Raw genomic sequence first — 21,983 nt, forward strand, 5'->3', positions numbered from 1 at the left:
GCAATGAGAGAAAGGGCCTTTTCTGTAATAGCCCCCTTAGTTCTTCTTCCCACTTATGGAATGCTCTCTCCAGGGAAGCTCACTTGGTGCTGACTGTCATTCTTCTGGCATCAGACAAAGGTGTTTCTATTTTCCTGGGCACTTGGACAGCCTTGGGACTGTTTTTTCATGCTTATTCTTATATTATTCTTATATTATTCTTGGTTATTTTATGTTGTTCGATGATTTTTCTGGATGAACATTTCCAGTACATTTGTATTGTTTTAATAGATCCTTCGTTGTACATTTATATTTTGCATTTTATTGCTTTGTATTGTAAATTGCTTCAGGACTTCTTTTTGAAACAATGTACTAATTTAAACTAACTAAATGATACATGCATTTGATTGACACATATAGGATAGCACTGTAACATTGCTCATCTATAGGATTATTGGTGTATGCCTTGGGAATTTCAAACTGATAAATAGGCTACAAACACATTATTATTATTATTATTATTATTATTATTATTATTATTATTATTATTAACAGATTTCCAGGTGGTTTCTACCCTACTGTTGAATAATGGTTGAAAGCAGCCTAGAGAAAGAAAAAGTTTTGGCTAAAGATGTCACTTCCCATTTGACTCTGGGACCACTGTCAACTCCAGTAGAAATGACCTTTACAGGGCAGTGTGAGATGCAGACCAACCTCTCTGCTTTGAACCTTCATTTGTGAAGGGTGAAAGGAAAATGGCAAAGTGTGCTAGCTCCTCATCGCATCCGCATTGAGGTTAAATGGTTTTGCAGTCATGCAAGATAACAGTTTGCTTCCTTTCCCATTTATTTTTCTGTTACAGAACCACTCTATTCCACCCCCCTGCCCAGTTAAAGGTGGTTCTTTCTAATGATTTCCAAAGGGGTAGCAATGTTAAGTCTGTTGTGGCACAAACAGCAGAGACTTGTGACCCTGTAAAGCATAAGCTTTTGTGGATTAGAGTCCACTTCAGGAGGTGCTTCAATGAGTTTCGCATTCAGAAATACCACATGGTATAGCCCTACTAACACGGTACCAAATGGTACAGTCCTCCTGAAGGGAGAATCATGCTTCAGCACTTCCCCTTTGCAACCCCCCCCCCAAACCCACCAGAAACATCAAAGGGTAAAGGCAAAGCACCAATCCTTCCCTCTTAAGTACACTATATTTAAATGGTATAAGCTTTTGAACATGAGGCACTTGCTTACGTCCAAAGTTCCAAATCTAAAGTGATACTGGGAATGTTATGAAAAGTGAATATGGAGGAAGCAGGATGCAAATGCGGGGGCTATCATGGTCTGTAGTACACTGAGAAGCCTCGCTCACCAAGTCTTGTGTTCCTTGGCTTCAAAATAAAGCCCAGCAATTGTTCACAGATCACTTCACTGACCTCAGCAAAAGCTGTGGAGACCAAGAAAACGTCTGCTATAAATAGCTTAAATGCTGTTCTGTAGGCACTGTTTGCTGCCAGCCAACACGCAGTCATCTCCAAGTTCTGTTCTACAAGGACGACAATCACATCTACGTGATGGTGTCACTTTTCAATAGCGTGCCTAGCAAATGTGTGTGATGAATTCAGAATGGTGGCCCCTCTGTTCTATAAGAGCACCATCATTCCCATCTACAGTGAACCAATTGGCAAGGCTCACTATAATATGCCAACTGGTTTTTGTTTTTGGTTGTGGGAGGAGAGTCTCAATCGTGCAGGGGAAAGAATGCAGCAGAAAGGCAAAGGTAAAGGCAAAGGAACCCTGGAAGTTAAGTCCACTCAAAGGCAACTACGGGGTTGCGGTGCTAATCTTGCTTTCAGGTCGAGGGAGCAGGCGTTTGTCCACAGACAGCTTTCCGGGTCATGTGGCCATCATGACTAAACCGCTTCTGGTGCAACGGAACACCGTGACGGAAACCAGAGCGCACGGAAATACCGTTTACCTTCCCACCACAGTGGTGCCTATTTATCTACTTGCTCTGGCGTGTTTTCGAACTGCTAGGTTTTTAGGAGCTGGGACAGAGCAACGGGAGCTCATTCCATTGCAGGGATTCAAACCGCCAGCCTTCAGATTGGCAAGCCCAAGAGGCTCAGTGGTTTAGACCACAGCGCCACCCGCGTCCCTTATGGCGGTAAGGTATTACTCTCTGCCCATGTGAACCTACCATGAAAACCTACCAAGGCAAGAAAGAAGAATCTCAGGGAAACTTGCCCCTGCTGGCCTTGGCATGAAACAGTCTGGGATTGACAAGGGAAGCTACTCTAAACCATTTAGTGACTATTACTTCTGAGTAATCCAAAGAGCTATATCTGCACAACAACCCACTCAGTTCCACTGCATGACGTGGGAGAGGGTATAATCCCTATTATTTAAAACCTGAGGTCCTGCCTCAGAAATCTCAAAGTACTGTCTAGACCTCATTAATGCCCTTGAAGCGGCATCTTATCTCTAGCCAGATGTCTGATAGGTGCTGGACAGATAGTTCTGTTTCATCAGTTTTTATTGAAGAAATGAATTGTTACACATACCACTAGTTTTGCAGTGGACAGACCATGGGCCTGTCCACATGGCAGTTTACAATAGATTCAATGCATCCCAAATATGCATGTTTTTTGCATAGTCCTCATTCAAGTGGTAAAGGTAAAGGGACCCCTGACAATTAGGTCCAGTCGTGAACGACTCTGGGGTTGCGGCGCTCATCTCACTTTAAAGGCCAAGGGAACTGGTATTTGTCCGCAGACAGTTTTTCTGGGTCATGTGGCCAGCATGACTAAGCTGCTTCTGGAGAAACCAGAGCAGTGCACGGAAGCTGGTAAAATGCGGTCTTGACTATGCTACCACTCAGTGGATTTGTAACTGGCTGACTGACCGGACCCAAAGGGTGCTCATCAATGGTTCCTCTTCATCCTGGAGAAGAGTGACTAGTGGGGTGCCACAGGGTTCTGTCTTGGGCCCGGTCTTATTCAACATCTTTATCAACGACTTGGATGATGGACTCAAGGGCATCCTGATCAAATTTGCAGATGACACCAAACTGGGAGGGGTGGCTAACACCCCAGAAGACAGGATCACACTTCAAAACGACCTTGACAGATTAGAGAACTGGGCCAAAACAAACAAGATGAATTTTAACAGGGAGAAATGTAAAGTATTGCACTTGGGCAAAAAAAATGAGAGGCACAAATACAAGATGGGTGACACCTGGCTTGAGAGCAGTACATGTGAAAAGGATCTAGGAGTCTTGGTTGACCACAAACTTAACATGAGCCAACAGTGTGACGCGGCAGCTAAAAAAGCCAATGCAATTCTGGGCTGCATCAATAGGAGTATAGCATCTAGATCAAGGGAAGTTATAGTGCCACTGTATTCTGCTCTGGTCAGACCTCACCTGGAGTACTGTGTCCAGTTCTGGGCACCACAGTTCAAGAAGGACACTGACAAACTAGAACGTGTACAGAGGAGGGCAACCAAAATGGTCAAAGGCCTGGAAACAATGCCTTATGAGGATCGGCTAAGGGAGCTGGGCATGTTTAGCCTGGAGAAGAGGAGGTTAAGGGGTGATATGATAGCCATGTTCAAATATATAAAAGGATGTCACATAGAGGAGGGAGAAAGGTTGTTTTCTGCTGCTCCAGAGAAGCGGACACGGAGCAATGGATACAAACTACAAGAAAGAAGATTCCACCTAAACATTAGGAAGAACTTCCTGACAGTAAGAGCTGTTCGACAGTGGAATTTGCTGCCAAGGAGTGTGGTGGAGTCTCCTTCTTTGGAGGTCTTTAAGCAGAGGCTTGACAACCATATGTCAGGAGTGCTCTGATGGTGTTTCCTGCTTGGCAGGGGGTTGGACTCGATGACCCTTGTGGTCTCTTCCAACTCTATGATTCTATGATTCTATGATTCTATGATTCTATGAAACGCCGTTTACCTTCCTGCCGGAGCGGTACCTATTTATCTACTTGCACTTTGACGTGCTTTCGAACTGCTAGGTTGGCAGGAGCTGGGACCAAGCAACGGGAGCTCACCCCGTCACGGGGATTCGAACCACCAACCTTTCAATCGGCAAGCCCAAGCGGCACAGTGGTTTCACCCACAGTGCCACCTGTGTCCCCTTCAAGTGGCAGCCTGTACTTTTTCTCCATTTAATTTGGATTTTCCCAATCCTTGGATAACATAGCAAGGGGGGGGGGGGCGACAAAATTGCATGCTATCTAAGCATTGATGCACTGAAGCACACTGTGTGAGTAGTCTGTTTTATTTTTGTTTTTTAAGTGTGCATGAGAATTTTTGCTGGGCATTGTCTATTGTCATACCCCATACTTCCATTTGCTCATCATCTGAGCACAAACTAACAGTTTTGACTCCACGAACTCCACGAAAGATGTGGTGTACCTATTGCCACCAGTTGTGGCCAAATGCATGTGCATAGTAACTTTTAAGCCAGCTGATTTGTGCAGAACTGCTTTTGTGCAAAACAGCTGTATAAAAAAGAAAAACAGCATTTGCAGGAACAGGAGGTGGGAAGAGAATGGCAGAAGGAAAAAGAAAAACAATGTCTCAAGATTCCTTTCCCCCAAATTGCTCTCTCCGTCCTGCCTTGGGTATGAAATGTACTGTTTATGCGCTTCCACATTTACAATCTCCTGTGAGCTGCATGGTGGCCTTCTGTGTTCGTGGGAACAGTCAGGAGATGCCCATGACTCTGCCTGCCCAGCCATTCTTTGCACTAGTGAGGCACTCCCTGATGGGCTGTTGGCCCTCTGCCTGGGTATGACATACAAACATATATTTTTATTTTTTGAAACTGCTGTTTGCTCAAATCTGGTAAAGAAGTATTTAATTCATATATAAAAAGGGTTGTTTTCCCCACTGTGAATTATGGTTGAAACTTATCTTTGGTGAATGTATTTCATAGCACCATTCCACAGACAAAACTTTTTTTTTTTCTTAAAGGGTTTGTGCACAGAGGTAAACAGAACTGTGTGTATGCCCACAATGGACTTTAGGTTTCTGAAACTTCTGGAGGACAAGGAAGTAGTAACTCTGTGTGTATGTGTGTGTGTGTGTGTGTGTGTGTAGGGGGAGACAACAAAATTCAGCACAAATATTTCCGATAAAGAACCACCCATTAGTGTGGATGGGAAACAAACACACCCTGGTGTGTACACAGCCTTAATTCTAAAGTTGGAGTTGCACTGATTGTGGTTTCCACTTGCTTGCCTTTCTTCTATATGCTCCCCCTTTTCTTTTTGTTAACTTTGCAACACTTTAGAATTCTAAACAAAAAGTGGGGGGAAGCTATGATCCTTGCTTCAGACAGTGAACATTTTCACCCACGGAGTCCTACTTTGAACGGATGACACAGCCTCATTATTTCAGCCTCCCACAGGCCCTGGGGTGTGTGTGTGCCTTAATAAATGCATTTGCATTAAAAGGCAAGGAGTGATGTAAAAACAAGTTTTTACAAGAAAACAAAACAAAACAAAACAAAATGTAAAGGACTTTCTGGGGGTGGGGTCAGGGTGATGGAACTAAAAGGAAGTGGCTTCTTGAGAAAGAACAACAATCGGGCTGATTAGCTAGTTCGCATTCTGTGGGTACATTTTTCAACCAATTAAGGCTGAAATAAGCAAATGGTGCTGTGCAAACAGAGATGTCCGGAATCCTCTAGAGATGAAATGAGACTCATCTTTAAATCAAGAATCACACAAACCAAGCAAGAGGTTTATGAAGCTGCATATGAATATCTTTTCATTTTAAACTAGGGCATATTCTGTGGTGCAGGTGATGTGGCTCAACAGGAAGGTGTATGTGTAAAATTAAAGAAATGTGACAGTGTATTAGAATTCATAGAACCAGGACCAGTATGCAATGAATTCAGAAGTCAGCTAGTCTAACCTACTACTGATGAGCTTGTTACAGCTGGGACATGTGTGCCCCAGAATTAGGTGATACTTGTAGCTTTGCTCAACAGGTAACAATGCAATGCGTATGGGACTGCAAGCACAACACAGAAAGCAGACATTGGTTTAAGTGGGCTGACCTACCTGACTGAGATTATTTGTATGCATGGAATTGAAAAATGTGAGAACTCTTTTATGTATGATAATGCTTAATTTGCACCTCACTATTTGCCAATAGTTAACACAGGCACACACCTCACTAGCCTCGGCAAGAACAAAAGCCTACTTCTGAGTGGCACTGCTCCACTGATCATTTAATCAACAGCCATTTGCATCTTGTCCAAACAGCATCTAGCGCTACTGTTTTGTGCTTGGCACTCAAGTTCCAAGTTGTCCTTATTGGTTCTTGCCCTTTTACCTGTTGCTCCCTAAAGACATTCAGTTGTCTTGAATCAGGAAACCCAAAAAGGTCCCATGCCTCTGGCTGCTTAGCAACACCTTTTGTTAGAGAATCCTGCCCCTCCTCTAACCTCTGTCAGATCCCATCACCTATTATTTCAAGCATCCCTTCCCCTCAGGAATTATTGCTGTGTTCAGGCATTCACCTGAACATGTGAACATTCAAACTATGGATTTAGTAGTTACTGGGATTTTATCCCTTCCTTTTCTCACTTTTTCTTAGTTTCCTTAATATGACCCTTCTTCTGCTTTCCATTTGGACATTCCCTCTTGGTGCATTTAGACCTCCAGTTTAACTTGCCAGATTGCGCTATAAGGAGCAGGGAGCAGTACTAGCAATCATAGGACTCCCTGCCTCCTCCTGTTTCTATCTCTGCCACATAAAGGTAAAGGTAAAGGGAACCCTGACCATTAAGTCCAGTTGTGACAGACTCTGGGGTTGTGGCACTCATCTCGCTTTAGTGGCCGAGGGAGCCAGCGTACAGTTTCCGGGTCATGTGGCCAGCATGGCTAATCCGCTTCTGGCGAACCAGAGTAGCACACGGAAATGCCATTTACCTTCCCGCCGAAGCGGTACCTATTGATCTACTTGCACTTTGATGTGCTTTCAAACTGCTAGGTTGGCAGGAGCAGGGACTGAGCAATGGGAGCTCACCCCATCGCAGGGATTTGAACCACCGACCTTCTGATCGGCAAGTCCTAGTCTCTGTGGTTTAACCCACAGCGCCACCCGCGTCCCTCTCTGCCACATAAACAAGTGTAAATGATTGATCCAGGCAACACGGGTTTGGGCAGCCTCTGTTAATCACTCTACATTTGAACTAAACATATTACTCTTTTGTAAATATTGGGTTTGGCACTTGAAGCCCCAAAACCATTTAATGCATTGATCACCATTTAATTCTGTAAACAAAGGAACATTTTTCAATTTTAAACTCATAATTGGGACTCAGTGATTTCTGCTAATTCCCCAAAATAATTAAAAGCAAGTAAAGGTGCAAAGCAATGTTCCCCATTGTATACAGTGAGAGCTCTGGGTTACAGTTCCCAAATATTATGCTTCATGGTCACATGTATAATTCACACATTTGGGTAATGCATTTTGAGACAACTGCAGGCAGGGTAACAAACCTATCTAAAATACAGTGCTATGTCTATAACAGCCCTACCATTGATCAACCACATAATCTGGACCACTGTTTGCTATAGTCAGACAACAGATGCACTGCATAATGTTGCAAATAGGTTCAGATGACCCTAATAAGTGTATTTGATACAGGTCACATATTTACAGAGTAAGACCTTTCAAGAGCTGTGGAATAGCCTCTCCACACAGGTTGACACCTAACGCCTACTCAAATGTACTTTCAGCACCAGGCAAATACCTCATTGTTGTTTTAGTAATTTTAAATTATGTTGTAGCTTTGAAAGCTGTCAGGTGGGTGGGGTTGCCGTGAGGTCACAAGGACATCGGGTGACCAATACAAAGGCAAAGGCAAAGGGCTCTTGATCAGCTGGTTGGGGGCACTAGCAAATCTCTGCTTTTTCAAGCACCACTGTGATCATTTTCTCTTGCAAAGGAACAGGGCTTTGCAGGCACCACCAATCAGTTGATAGAACTGCCTGCAAAACCCTTTCAGCAGGGAGGTACATCAGTTTACATACCTTACACCTAATTTCATATATGATGTCATATGTAGAGCAAGTTGGCGTGGCTTTGCCAAAATGGCCTTGCAGAACAAATAGGCAGGCCTGGCTAGCCTAATTAGGCCTACCCTTGCCCTGCTAAGTGGCAGCAGCACTGCAATTGGGAGGGCAGTGCCCCACCACACTGGGTACTCCCGCTGACCTTAACGGATATTGCTTTAATGTTGCATTTTGTCTTAGTTGTTTTTTACAGTTTACTGTATTTGTTTAGCTGCCCAAATACATTTTTGTTATGGAATGGCCTATAAATAGGCCAAATAGATAAAATAAACAATTACAAGTATAAGCTGGCTGAAAAAAATATGGAAATATTTTAGAAGTTAGGTGTGAGTAAAAGCCACGCCAGGGAATCTTTATTGGGTGCCAAGTCTAAGAACAATTACAGAGTTTGCATGTTACATTAATTCATAAAGGTAAAGGTAAAGGTACCCCTGGCCATTAGGTCCAGTCGCGGATGACTCTGAGGTTGTGGCACTCATCTCGCTTTATTCACTGAGGGAGCCGGCGTATAGCTTCCAGTCATGTGACCAGCATGACTAAACTGCTTCTGGCAAACCAGAGCAGAGCACGGAAACACCGTTTACCTTCCTGCTGGAGCAGTACCTATTTATCTACTTGCACTCTGTTGTGCTTTCAAACTGCTAGGTTGGCAGGAGCAGGGACCGAGCAACGGGAGCTCACCCTATTGCGGGGATTCGAACCACCGACCTTCTGAATGGCAAGTCCTAGGCTCTGTGGTTTAACCCACAGCGCCACCCGCGTCCCACTGTGAATTATAGTAAACTATAATTCATGTTTAAAATCGTTTGCTTTAAAGTTCCTGCAAAGCTCCTTCTCAGCTGCTGCTGCTGCTGCTGCTGCAGTATAGACAAATAAGCCAGAATCTGGCTAATCATCCAAACCTGGGCTCATTCCTCAGGGCTGTCTTAAGAATATCCCGCGCCGTGGTGCAAAGCTCCCTCTGGCACACCCCCTCGTTTCCCAGAGTATTTTAGGGAGGATGGCGCTGCCAGCGGGGCTGGAGGAGGTGGGCAGCAGCTGGAGGGCGACTCGTCCAGCAGGGAAGAGGCGGCTGGATGCGGCACCTCCTGGCTCAGCTGGCCGCTTCGTGCAGCGGTGGCCACAGCAGACAGAGGCTCCGGGTGCGGGGCTGCTTCGGCACGGCATGGTCGAGGCGGGCAAGGGCGGCGAGCTGATGCCGGGAGGTGCCACATCCAGCCTCCGCCTCTTCCCTGGTGCTCTCCAGAACTTGGCGCCCCGGCGCCCCACACCACTAGCCTCTATGGGCATGACGCCCCTGTCATGATTTCCGCCCCGCCAAACAAACCAAGAATGGTAAGCACACTGCTTCTTCCCATTAAACCACCGTTTCTGACTATAGTTTTATGCGAAATGGAAACTCAGCCACTATAATGATCCTAATTAAATCATGATAATCACTGCACAGATAAATCGTTGTAGTTTTTTCTTTTCAGCTGAAGACTGCAAAATTATTTATATAACCACAAATCAATTAAACATTGCAATCTACTACTGAAGATCTTTGACCAAAGCATTTCATTACAGTCCCATTTACACAGAGGTCAGTTCAATCCAAAACAGGCTTTCTACTCTCAGCTCAAGTCGGGCTGCAGATACTACTTGCTTTGGTTGCGGATGCAGAGAAGAAAAGGAGGAACTTAGAAGTGTGTGTGCAGAAGCAGGGGAGATGCCTCATACAGCTTAAGACCAATGTTTCCTTCCCAAATCTGCTTCTTAGAATTCAGAAATAGATAACATCTGGAGTATGTGAGCTAGTGCCCAGAAATAGGAAGGAAGAATAGTTGCTATTTCTTATTTTAATTAATTGACAAAATTTATATACTGCTTAATTGCAGTGTAGCAAGTGCTTTATAAGAAATAGTAAAATTATCAATAAAAATGGTTAAAATCAATTAAAAACATTAAGGATAATTTAATTAACAGTAAAAGAAATTAAAACATGTCAGCAACTATGGTTCTAGATGGGCTTGCCTCAACAAAAATGTTTCAAGCAGGAGCTTGAACAGCAGAGGCACCTGCCTGGTGTCAACAGGCAAGGAGTTCCATAGTTGTAGGTGCTGCCACGCTAGGAGATAATATTTGTACAACTGTGTAACAAGTATTACGTGGCACCTGTAACTGTCGGTTCCACAAAGCCACATAAATAGGGCTGGAAGAAATACTGCCTAGCTCTGGCTTAGCAAAACCTGGCTCTGAGAGGTCCCCACTAAGCTATTCCCTAAAAACTTCCATAGAGTAAAATTCTACAGCCTTCCTAAGCAGCCCATGTTCCATTGCTCAGCTGCTTTTATAGCTCCGCCAGTGTTTTACTTAAATATTTCCTGGAGCAAATTCTCCTTGCGTATTATCCAATCTTCCCTGAATCTTTTGAGGAACTCCCAGTCTCTTCCAACATACTTTTGAATAACGTGCCCCCTCTCTCCCTAACATTCCTGTCACTAGGCTATAAATTTATCAGTTGCCTTCAGCCCTTCCTCATACAATTTGCCTTCCAAAACTGTTGTCATCCTTATAGCCATAGCTTTTTTCCTCTGAATTGTTTCTAATTTCTGTGTCACAGAGATGCCACAGGCTCAACAGCAGTTTGGCAGGCTTTATAGCATCAGCTGAATCAGTGGGGGGTGCAGGGGGGGCGGCCGCACCGGGCGCAACATCGGGGGGGGCGCTTGCACTCGCAGCTCTCTGCCCCCTGCTAAAATCCACGGGTTAGTGGGCACAAATTACTTGCCTTGCCCCGGGTGCTGACAACCCACGCTACGCCACTGAGCTGAATACCACTACTGTTTATTAACTCTTACTGAGAGTGTCTATATGACCAAAGGCTACAGAAGCTAAAAGCAACTGATCATGTCCCTGTGAGCTCAGGAGAGTACAGTTACATATGCTTCAGGTTACATACGCTTCAGGTTACAGACTCTGCTAACCCAGAAATAGTGCTTCAGGTTAAGAACTTTGCTTCAGGATAAGAACAGAAATCGTGCTCCGGCGGCGCAGCAGCAGCAGGAGGAGGCCCCATAAGCTAAAGTGGTGCTTCAGGTTAAGAACAGCTTCAGGTTAAGAACGGACCTCCAGAACGAATTAAGTACTTAACCCGAGGTACCACTGTATTATCAAAGCGACTTAACCGCCATTAGTGGTAAGGGAACAGCACCAATATACTAGTGGTTTTATCTAGCATCAACTTTTATAAAGGAGCTGTTCCATAAATGACTTTTGCTTAGTTTTTTATTGATATTTGGACCTCCTGTGCAGCCATGATTTCACTTTTGTTGAGTACACACCTCTTCCCTGCTCCTTTCCTGGAACTTATAATTACTTAAATCCTCCTTATTTTAACCCAGTGCACCTACAAATGCAAAAGTGTTGAGGAGCTTTTTTCAAATGAGATTCTAAGTCCTGCATTGAGAGGTAATTGGGACACTCCTGGCTACAATGTTAAACTAACTGACTCAGGAGCAATTCCCATGGAATTCAATAGGATGTGTACCTCTGTGTGGTTAGGATCATACTGTAAGTGAGTCAACCTGTTATGGACCCAAGGGATCATGTACACTGGAGATGTTGCTCCTTCAGCTAATTAAAAGGCGGTCCTAGCAAGATCCCAGGTGGTAGATTCTAGGAAACTTATGTGCTCTTGTCCTACTTATTTGTCCTTTATTTGGCTTTATTGTGAGCTTAGAGCCATGTTGAATTTTTCTTTGATGCTCTGTCTTAGCACACTTTATCCTAATCATGGACTTTTGAACCAATGGAAAATATTACCTAAGCTTCTTAGCACTGCTGCTCAACAAACTATCTTTTGCAATGTTTTGACTTTCTACATACTTTTATGGTGTTTTTAAAATAAAAACTCTAATTTTATTTTACTTTATTCTTCATCCATTAAATGCAATTTTTAAATAGGCAATATTCATTTGGCTCACCTTATTCCAATGTTACTCATGGTAGCCTTATCATTACTGTGATTTGGTAAACACATGCTCTCAAAGAAGGAATGGCCAGGCAAGGAAACATTCCTGAGCAGTAAGTATAGTGCTTTTGCCTGCTTGGGAGTTAGTGATAAAATGATGGCAGCCACACCCATGTGGGTTGAGGAAGTAGCAAAAAATGTCATGAGACTAGCCTGGTTTTGGCTTAATTTAAAATATCACAGGGACCTCACAAAAGGGACTATGGACAAATAATTGTTTTTCCTTTTACTTTAGCATTCTTAGAATGCTAAAGGAAAAACAATTATTTGTCCATAGTCCCTTTTGTGAGGTCCCTGATCACACACACTGCCTCAGATAACTATTTGGGTGGTATTCCACTCTGTGTAGCTCTATGTAATTTGTAAATCCATGCAGAAACCACACACACCACCAATGGCATTCAAAATAAAAAAAAAATTAAAAAAAAATCCTTCCAGTAGCACCTTGGAGACCAATTAAGTTTGTTATTGGTATGAGCTTTTGTGTGCATGCACACTTCTTCAGATACACTGAAACAGAAGTCACCAGACCCTTATATATAGTTAGAGGGTGGGGAGGGGTATTACTCAGAAGGGTGGTGGGAATGGGTGATTGGCTGATAGGTGTGGTAAACCTGTTGACGACTGTTAATGACTGCAATTGGTCTTACAGGAAAAAGCAAGGGGTGAGATGGCTAAAAATAGCTTTATCATGTATAATGAGATAAGAACCCAAGGGTCTGGTGACTTCTGTTTCAGTGTATCTGAAGAAGTGTGCACACGAAAGCTCATACCAATAACAAACTTAGCTGGTCTCTAAGATGCTACTGGAAGGAATTTTTTAATTTTTTGTTTCGACTACGGCAGACCAACATGGCTACCTACCTGTAACTAAAATAAATTAACTTACTGTTAATCATATGTGCTTGTATATATAAGAGTTTGTGGTTGAGCTGGGAATCTTACGATCTCTTGCGGCTGTGCCTGGCCCACAGCTATCCTTCTTCCAAATTCTCACCATGGACTTCCTTAGCCGCACTGAAAAATCCCACCAACTGAAGAGTATAATGCCCTCCCTGAAGCTTAAGCACACCACAACTTCAATTCCCTATGTACCATTCACATGAATGGCTAATTGTAAAAATTACTACAAGCACGGGCAAATATTGGCTCACGTTATGGCAAAGAGAAGCGCAAAAATCCCCCCCCCCCCTGCAATGAAGTAAGGGACATTGTCAAATTCCTAGATAAGGTGACAGTGAAGGCTTCAGCTTAACCATTGGCGCCTGGAATTTAGAAGCTGTCACCAACAGGGAAAGTATTTAAGACAGATTAAAAATCACACGCTTCAAGCCGCTCTGACAAAGCTGCCTTTACAGATCACAGCAAGGAGGATCTGAAGGACCGATAGGCAGGGATTTGGTGGATAAAAAGACCAAACCCCTGTTTGTGAAGGGGAACTGAAGAGTCACCTCTTTCTGGGAGGGTTTGTCAGCTTTGCAGTGATGTAAAGAAAACCTCGGTGCAGGAGAACGGAAGAAGAGAAAATCTCTCCTTAATGTTTCAAGGCAGCTTTCTCCCGTAAAGAGGCAATATTTGTGCTGGGGGCTGTGCGCTAGGTTGGGATGTGGGGAAATTGGGTTCAAAACCCTGCTCAACACTCCTAAAGTGGCCAAGGGTCCATCATTTGCAAATTCCATTTGAACTTTTGGGGATGGGATGCACTCACCCACTTTGCATACCACATTCCCCGGTTGCTCAGCTGAAGCAGAAACCTGCACTCATGGGCTACAATATTAACATAGCTGTGGAATGGAAGAAATTAGAAGGTCATCTAATCCAGTCCTTATGCTGAGACTGGACCCCTGTATATAAAGGATCTATTTCCATTACACTGTGCCAAGGGCTAAGAGCACATGGGTCCAGGCTGTGTCATGGCAGAAGTGACCATGGGGCAAAACAAACGTTATAGCATCAAATGTTCTTATTTTCAGAAAGGATAACAGTTGAACCATTATGTTTGTTAAATGAAGAAGAGAACAGCTCTCCCCATACGAACTGACCCAGCCCCTGCAATTATCATCTGAGGCCCTTCTTCTTGTGCCTCCTCTGTGAGAGGTCCAGAAGGTGACCACATGAGAACGGGTCTTTTCTGCAGTGGCTCCCTGCTTGTGGAATGCTCTCCCTGGTGCCTTTGCTACTTATCTTTAGGTGCCAAGGGGAAATATTCCTCTTCTCCCAGGCCTTTGGCTCATTAGACAACCTGTGACCATTTAAAATGTGCGTGTGTTGGGGCTGGTGGTGGTATGGTTCTTGTTGGTTACTATGGTGTGTATTTTTGTGTTTTTATATTGTAAACCATCCTATGATCCTTGGATGAAGGGCACTATAGAAAAATAAATAAATAAATAAATAAATAAATAAATAAATAAATAATGGTTGTAGCTGGAGATTCCACTGTATGTAATTAGAAAGCTGAGGAACCCAACAAAGCAATGGCTACTAGAATAATTCCAGCATGGAAGAAGACAGAGAAGGAGACCCTTATATGTTAAGCTAGTCCTTCTCTCCACCTCATATCAGATTAGGAATAGACAAATTTCTCCACTTAGTTTTTCTCACTTTGAATTTTTCCAGTCTTATTATGCCACATTTCCACATCCATTTGTGATTTTTAAAAATGAAGTTCTCCTAAAAATTCATCAACATTTTAGTGTACATTTCTTGTAACGTACCCATTTTTGTACCCAATTTTGTATTCTAATACACACATTTTTAAAGCATTTTTTCAGAATGTCATGCATTTTGCTACTTTCACTAATATATGCATACTTTCTGCACACTTTCCCCTAATATACATTTTTTTGTACACATTTTGGGTGGCAGAATTACATCAAAAAATCCAGAGAAGTATGAATTCTGAAGGACAGCTGTGTTTCAGGTTGCAAAGTGTTCCGAGAAGGGCAAATTGGGTGGCTTCACATTGAAATGCGAACCGATCCAAATAAGAAGATTAGAGTTTGGAATGTGAAACTGGACAGTTTGGTGTCTAAGGGGAGAAGGAGATTGCTGATCCTTCAGCTGGTGATGAGCTAGCTGCATGACAGTACGAGCTGAATGTCTCACACACACTGCAGCCTTCAGGGGGGGTCAACTGCCTGTCTCAACAGAGGGCTCAAAACTAATGGAGCAACAAACAAGTGCAAGAACATGCAGAGAGAAAAAGAGAAAGACAACTTACAGGAAAGACTTCATATCCAAGCCTCGATTCCGAATCTGCCCCACCATATGGTCCCAGCTCCCAGGATTGGAGCGGCTGCGACCACCGCCTGTCCTGTGCTTGGAGCCAGCAGGGGTCCCTTGCCGTGACTGCGCACTCCGACAGCCCCGGGGATTGCCACTGGTGGAGGTGGTGTGGGACTGCAGGTGGCCCAGGCTCTGGCTGGTGGTGGGCTGGCTGTGGTTGGGTTTCTGGTGCTGGCTGAGTGGCTGTTGGAGACTCTGCTGGCGCATGAGGGTGCGCGGGCGCTGGCATTTCGGGTCTCCTGCTGAGGTGGGGATATACTCAAGGGTAGTGGCTGTGGACATGGTGGAATCCTCAAAACTTAGGGAGGTGAAGGGCGAGGGAAAGGAGAAAAAGGAGAAGAAGGTAAAGGGGCAAAATTGGAGGAAGGAAAAGCAGATAGTTAGAGAGAAGATGCCCCAGCACAGCACTCTCTCTGCCAGGCACCTTCGGAAGCAGCAAGCCGTCATTTGGGGTTGCAGCTGCACCTCAGCTTCTCCAGCAGCATGGAGCCCCCGCCCTGCAGCCATTTTGCGGCCTTCCTTGCTTGTCAGTCCTTGAGCTCAGTGTGAGATCGCTTGCGAAGCGACTTCTCCTCTCCGTGCTCCTTGGCTTGTAAGGAGGCTCAGAACACCAACTCTCGTTTCCGAACTAATTAGGCTGCTTTGTGAAGGCAAATCCCCTGGTGCCTGTGCTGCTGCTGCCTGTGACATGCGGCGCACCCAACAACCACTTTCCCCATTGGCTGTGTCTGAATCAGCACACCTCACCCAAGTGGCCGTGGGAACAGGAACTCTCACATGTCCTAGGAATGGTGTCACGGACACTGATGGCCAAGCTGGTGGCATGCTCCAGGGCTCAAGTTTTATTTTTTAAATGAGGCTGTAGCAGTTCCCTACTCTCATCTTGAATACAGGTAACTTTGTCTTCCAGAGCACATAGTTACACTTAATAGGGTTGCCAACTTTTTCCAGACAGGATTCTACACCTGTAACAGCTGCAAGGTAGTCAGAAATGAAACTGCTGTAGCTTTTCCTGCTATTGTGTGCCAAAGTTGGCATTGGGATTTGCACTTTTGCCTGTTACGTAGCAGTGAAAGGAACAGAAACCTGTCCACTAAAAGGTGGCAAACTGGGGGAGTTGTAACAATTACAATGGCCATGTCGGGCTTGGATTTGTTAGGCCAGGCGTGGACAACTTCTCAGTATTTATGCTCCTGAAAGTTGCCATATTGTCTTCTCTCACATGAAACATTCCAGTGAAATTTGGGGAGCTGTTTGAGAAGGGAACTAAACTTGAAGGTTGCAGGCCTCTGTTTTCAAACATGTGTCACTGTCAGACAGCTGCAACACAATGTGTGTGTGTGTGTGATTCCAGAAGATGAGGTGAGTGGGAGAGGGGTGCTGAAACTTTCCTCCATACACTGTTTTGAGTGATCAGATGCAAAAGAGCAAAAGGCTTCTGTCCTTTTGTGCAGAAGAGGGAATTTCAACAGCTTGTCATAAAAGCTACACCTGCTGAAATTCTCTTTTCTGCAAAACTATGAAAACAGCATGAGCCCTGCCATCTTTGGCATCTGTCCATTCCATCACTGCGCCTCCATCTTCCGAGGCCACTTTCCTCCTATCTGGGCTTCATTCTGGTCTCATACCACAGCTAGGAAAAAGGAAGCTGGGTTGCATGGTAGCAGGTGGGGAGGGGGAGGGGTGGGGAGGCAAAGAGTAAGCTCCCACACCTCCACTTGAAATTGCCATCACTTACTTTTTCAGTGTGACCTGTGTTTGAAGATGCATGCCTTGTTCTGCCCTCAAAATCAGGACTGAAGTACATCACAGTGAGGTGTCCTCTACCCTCCTGAGAGTGGATGCATGATGTATAGTTTGGTATAGCTATGCCTTACTGCAGAGGTAGCTACTTTGGTACCCTCATGATGCTGTTGGGCTGACGTCTCCCATCAGTTCCAGCCAGCTTGGCCAATGCGAAGGGATGATGGGAGTTGTAGTCCAACGGCATCAGGAGGGCACCACATTGGGTATCCCTGATGTACAGTTACTGGCCACGCCCCTACAGATGTTTGAGAGAGCCTTGTAGGAATGGTCTGTAGCCTGTGGACAGTGAAGCACAGGACAGAACATATGGCTTGAAAGACAACACAAGAAGTGCAGATTGCTGTCAAAAATACATGACAGAGCCCCACAGCTAACCACACAGAACAAGTGGTTGAGCACACATTCAGAAACACAATGCAGATATTAGCTAACCATTCAGCCAAAGACTTGAGAAGAACAGACATGGCTGATCACACTGTTAGATGAAAGGACAGGAGGGAAGGCATGCAGGTACTCACAAAAAAGGCCTCATGGTCAGGGCTGTTCATTTTCTGCTGGTCTGCACTTGCAGAATTCCAGGTGGAATTTGATATGATCAAAAGGATTTAGATTCCTGAACATTTTTTAGGAACATGGGAAGCTGCCTTATACTGAGTCCCCCTATTGTTTCATCTATTGTTTAGGGTTTCAGATAGGAGCTATCTCCAACCCTATCTGGAGATACTGGGGATTGAACCTGAGATATTCTGCACATAAAACATGTGCTTTACCATTGACTTATGGACCTTTTCCTTCATTTATTTAGAAATGCTTTATAAGCCTTTATGTTAGTGGAATTAGAACTAAAAGCTCACTGGCATTACTGGGCGGCATAGTAGTATGGTATGCATAGCTAGCCATCCTTCTCTTGTGACCTTTAATCATCTTCCTGCTTCTCAATTACCTGCCACCACATCTGCTCTTGCCCTTGCCCCAAGTTCTAAATTTTAGCAGAAAGCCGAGTTCAAGTACACAGTGTAGATTTGCATCCACCTTACTGAATCGCGTAACTTGTTCTGAGTGCTTGATTTGCCTTTCCATGGTAGAGAATTGGCTTTCCTTCCTTTCAAATTTTAAAACACCATTTCTGAACAGCCCTGCCTGCAGTTAGAGCCAAAGCCAGAGTTAGGAGTGGGAAAACAAGCGCACAGGAAAGGGATGTGTACAATAAATGACAAAGCATGTAATATAACAGGATGGCTGAGAAAGCAGGCTGTTGAAGGCATAACGGTTAAGCTCTGAAGGATGCCTTTGGGTGTGCCCCCGAAGGACATGGCTGGCCTCATGTCTGAGTATCTCACAGAAACGGCCAATCCCTGAGGCAGGTGTGTCAACATGTGACAGGAGAGAGGTGCACAGGCGGCCAATCACCCACCAGTCTTACTGTTTCCCAGCTCTGCTTCTCCCCAAGCCCTCCTGCTTTCTCAGGGTGCAGCATCTGACAGCAGTCACTCTAGAGCAGCCAGATGGGGCTGACTGTGCCAAAATATTTCACAGGCCACTTTGTGTAGAAATTAAAGCCAACCTAGTTCTTAGGTTTAACCAAGGAGGCACAGAAACCAGGACCTCGTGGCAGAAGGGTTCAAGCGTTCCTTACTTGCTGCTGGCCTGACCTGAAAGCCACCTCCACCAAAAACAGCAAAGAAATGCTGATGCCAGGGACGTAATGGCAAAGTGGTGGAATCTTTTTGTGTTAAGAGAAGAGAAGAGAAGAGAAGAGAAGAGAAAGGAGGAAGAGCAAGAGAGAAAGAGAAGAGAAAGGAAAGGAAAGGAAAGGAAAGGAAGGACTTGTGAAAACCTATATAAGCAAAGAGCCCAACACCCCCCTTTTCTTGCCTTGGAAAATTATTCCGGTAGCTCTGCATGCATCTGCTACCAATGAGCTTGTTTGGATCATGTACTGAGCCCCTAAGCCCAACCCCCCTGCTGCCAGGCATGAGGCAGAAATGGACCTTTCCAGCCACTGCCTTCTTCACATGCAGTGACCTCATTTCAGTTTTCTATCAAATCCTAAATTAGTCCAATTTTCAACCTCTCAGTCACAGGAAACTAAAATTGGCTCTCCTAGGCCTGGAGCCAGCAGACTATATAAATTTCTATCAAGGGTAATTGCGTTGTGGGAAGCAGTCCCAGTGCTGTAGGGACTGTACCATTTACACCTGGCCCTCTGGCATACCTGTGGGTACCTTATCCCACTTCCAGTTCCTATCACGAGGCTATTGTGCAAGCAGACAGGTGGGCTATCTCAGACAGACAGACAAAGCAAAGTAGCGCTCCATCACAAAAACACACATGCCAGATACAGGGACAATCCAGTCACAAAAATCTTCATTATGAGGGATGTATATGACAGATTAGTTTACTCCACAATGAAAACTTTGTTTAGTCAGGAAATGCTTCAGTGTCTAGGACTAATCTAGATATGAATTAATATTAAGACTTTTGGTCTCCTTAGGTGTCAGGAAAGAGGCACCTGACAGGACAAACGAACTAGCGGTCATTTCCTGAGTCCACATCGGTTTTGAGAAGCCACATAGGAATGCTCATTCAGTAGGGTCAAGAGGAAGAGCTGTTTGGAAACCTAATGGAAGATAAGCTCACTAATAAAGATAGTTATGGGATCTTTCTGCTCAAGACACAGGGAGCATCTGTGAGAGATAAAAAAGTCTGGAATGAATCACACTCTGGTCTCACACTTCTGGACAGCTCACACTAGGATCACCTTGTAGCTCACAGTAAATTTACTCAGAATCATCTAATAGCGCAGGTACTGCTACAGTTGCTATGGTCAGCCCTTTGGCCTAACCTAGCATGAAGCTCTTATCTACTGATGGGCAGTCCACTGAAAGCTACTAAGAGAGTCATAGCTCTCTTCTTCTGAGCCTTTAACCTCTAATTGGTTAAAAGTTAAAGGTACCCCTGACTGTTAGGTCCAGTCGCGGACGACTCTGGGAATGCGGTGATTATCTCGCTTTATTGGCCGAGGGAGCCGGCGTACAGCTTCCGGGTCATGTGGCCAGCATGACTAAGCCGCTTCTGGCGAAACCAGAGCAGGGCATGGAAATGCCGTTTACCTTCCCACCGGAGCGATACCTATTTATCTACTTCCACTTTGATGTGCTTTCAAACTGCTAGGTTGGCAGGAGCAGGGACCGAGCAATGGGAGCTCACCCCAATGCGGGGATTCGAACCACCAACCTTCAGATCAGCAAGCCCTAGGCTCTGTGGTTTAGACCAGTGTCACCTGCGTCCCTTCTCTGATTGGTTAGTATTATAAATTAGTCAACTAAGGATCACACAGTGATAACACTTACTAAAAGTGAAATCCTTTTTCATATGGCAAAATTCTGTTTATTTTATTGATTTGCATATGCTCAAAACTACTTCCGTATGAAGCCAGAGAGAGAGAGTGTGTGTGTAATACAACCCTCTGCTCCTGCACAACAGAACTTTTTTCACTGATCCCAGGGCACAGCAGACTGCTCCATCAGGTGTCACAACCATCACCTATGCTTTCCTCTGCTCTGCCTGAATCTAACACCAAGATGGTAGCTGGGTTTGGTTTCTCCCCCTCCCCCTCCCTGCCCCCGCCCTCAGCCCATCCCTAGCTACAAGGACTTCTGCGTCACAAGGCCAGGCCAGGCCTGTAATGTACTCTCACTCACTTGGATAGGCTGAGCTTCCCTGCTGCTAGGTGGCTCTGCACCGTTTGCCATCGACCTCTCCCCGCCTTCCCAATGCTGGGCTCGCTGTGGGCAGACACGCTGCTCTTCATGCCGTCCTCTCGGAGCTGCTGCCTCTCCCCATGGCGTCCTTCCCGCTCCCCAGCCAATCCTGAGGTGGCTGAAGCAGCCAGCTTTGCACCTGACAACAAGGTGCCACTGGGGCACGTCAGGAGAGGAAGGTGGCCGGTGGTAGTGAGAAGGAGGTCACGCAAAGAGGAGGGGGGAAAAAGAGAAAGAGAGAGAGAGAGAGAAAGAGAGAGACAGAGACAGACAGACAAGGGACAGACAGACAGACAGAGAGAAAGAGAGACATCAGCACTGCAAAAGAAAGGGCCAAGGAGAGCCTTTGTCCCAGGCAAAGACAGCAGGCAGCCCTGGCTTGGTTGTGAGGTTATGATTGCAGCCAAAAGTTACTTTATTCCATAGACAAAGAAGGGTTGAACAATGGATAAGGCCATTGGGAGAGGCACTGTGCAGGCGAAGGGAGAGAAAAGCCATGTTAGTGAGAGAGCTTACCACTGCCATCACCATCACCACACAGTGCAGATGCAGAGAACACGCTGAGAGGGTGACCAAAACGGGCAACCCCGTCCTGTGCTGCAGAGAAGGTGGAGGGGTGTGAGGGGTAGGAGAGCCAAAGGGACTGGGGGCGGGGGGCAGGGAGGGAAAGGTGCCGGCCTCTCTTAGTGAGCTGCTTAAGGCAGTGGTTCTCAACCCATTGGGAGCACCGTACAAGCCTAGCAAGCCGAACGTCTGAGCCAAGGCCCCTCCAGAACAACAGGACTGCTCTAAGTTTGTGATTGGGCTCTAAGGCCTTGGGCAGTGTTGGCCATTGTTTCCATTTGGGTTGGTTATGTCACTATTGTGTGTATTGGGTTTAAAGCAGAGTACAGAAGCCAACCACTTGGTTGGAAGGCCTACCCTGAAAGTCAGGAGCTTGACCTGATGCCAACAAATCCAGAAGAACACTATATTGCACTGGGACCAGAGAAAAGGGGTATCCAGGGCATCAACCACGCAAGTCTATCATACCAAGTAC

At 45.1% G+C, this 21,983-nt stretch overlaps 1 protein-coding gene across 5 annotated transcripts in view; it reads right to left on the reverse strand.

Annotated features, from left to right (window-relative positions):
- The window catches only part of SYT7 (synaptotagmin 7), a 225,035-nt gene that overhangs the window by 49,200 nt on the left and 153,852 nt on the right, over positions 1–21,983 (reverse strand). The window contains exons 5-6 of one of the 5 annotated variants that reach the window (XM_083416931.1): positions 20,885–21,100; positions 15,310–15,672 (exon numbers count right to left, since the gene is read on the reverse strand). The exons of 3 other annotated variants lie outside the window; for them this stretch is intronic. In XM_083416931.1, the coding sequence (XP_083273057.1) occupies positions 15,310–15,672; positions 20,885–21,100 (579 nt within the window). The remainder of the gene's footprint in view (positions 1–15,309; positions 15,673–20,884; positions 21,101–21,983) is intronic. One more of the 5 variants, XM_083416932.1, reaches the window with a different exon arrangement.

The sequence above is a fragment of the Podarcis tiliguerta genome (assembly GCF_965153285.1).
Source record: "Podarcis tiliguerta genome assembly, chromosome: 1".
NCBI classification, from domain to species: Eukaryota; Metazoa; Chordata; class Lepidosauria; order Squamata; family Lacertidae; genus Podarcis; species Podarcis tiliguerta.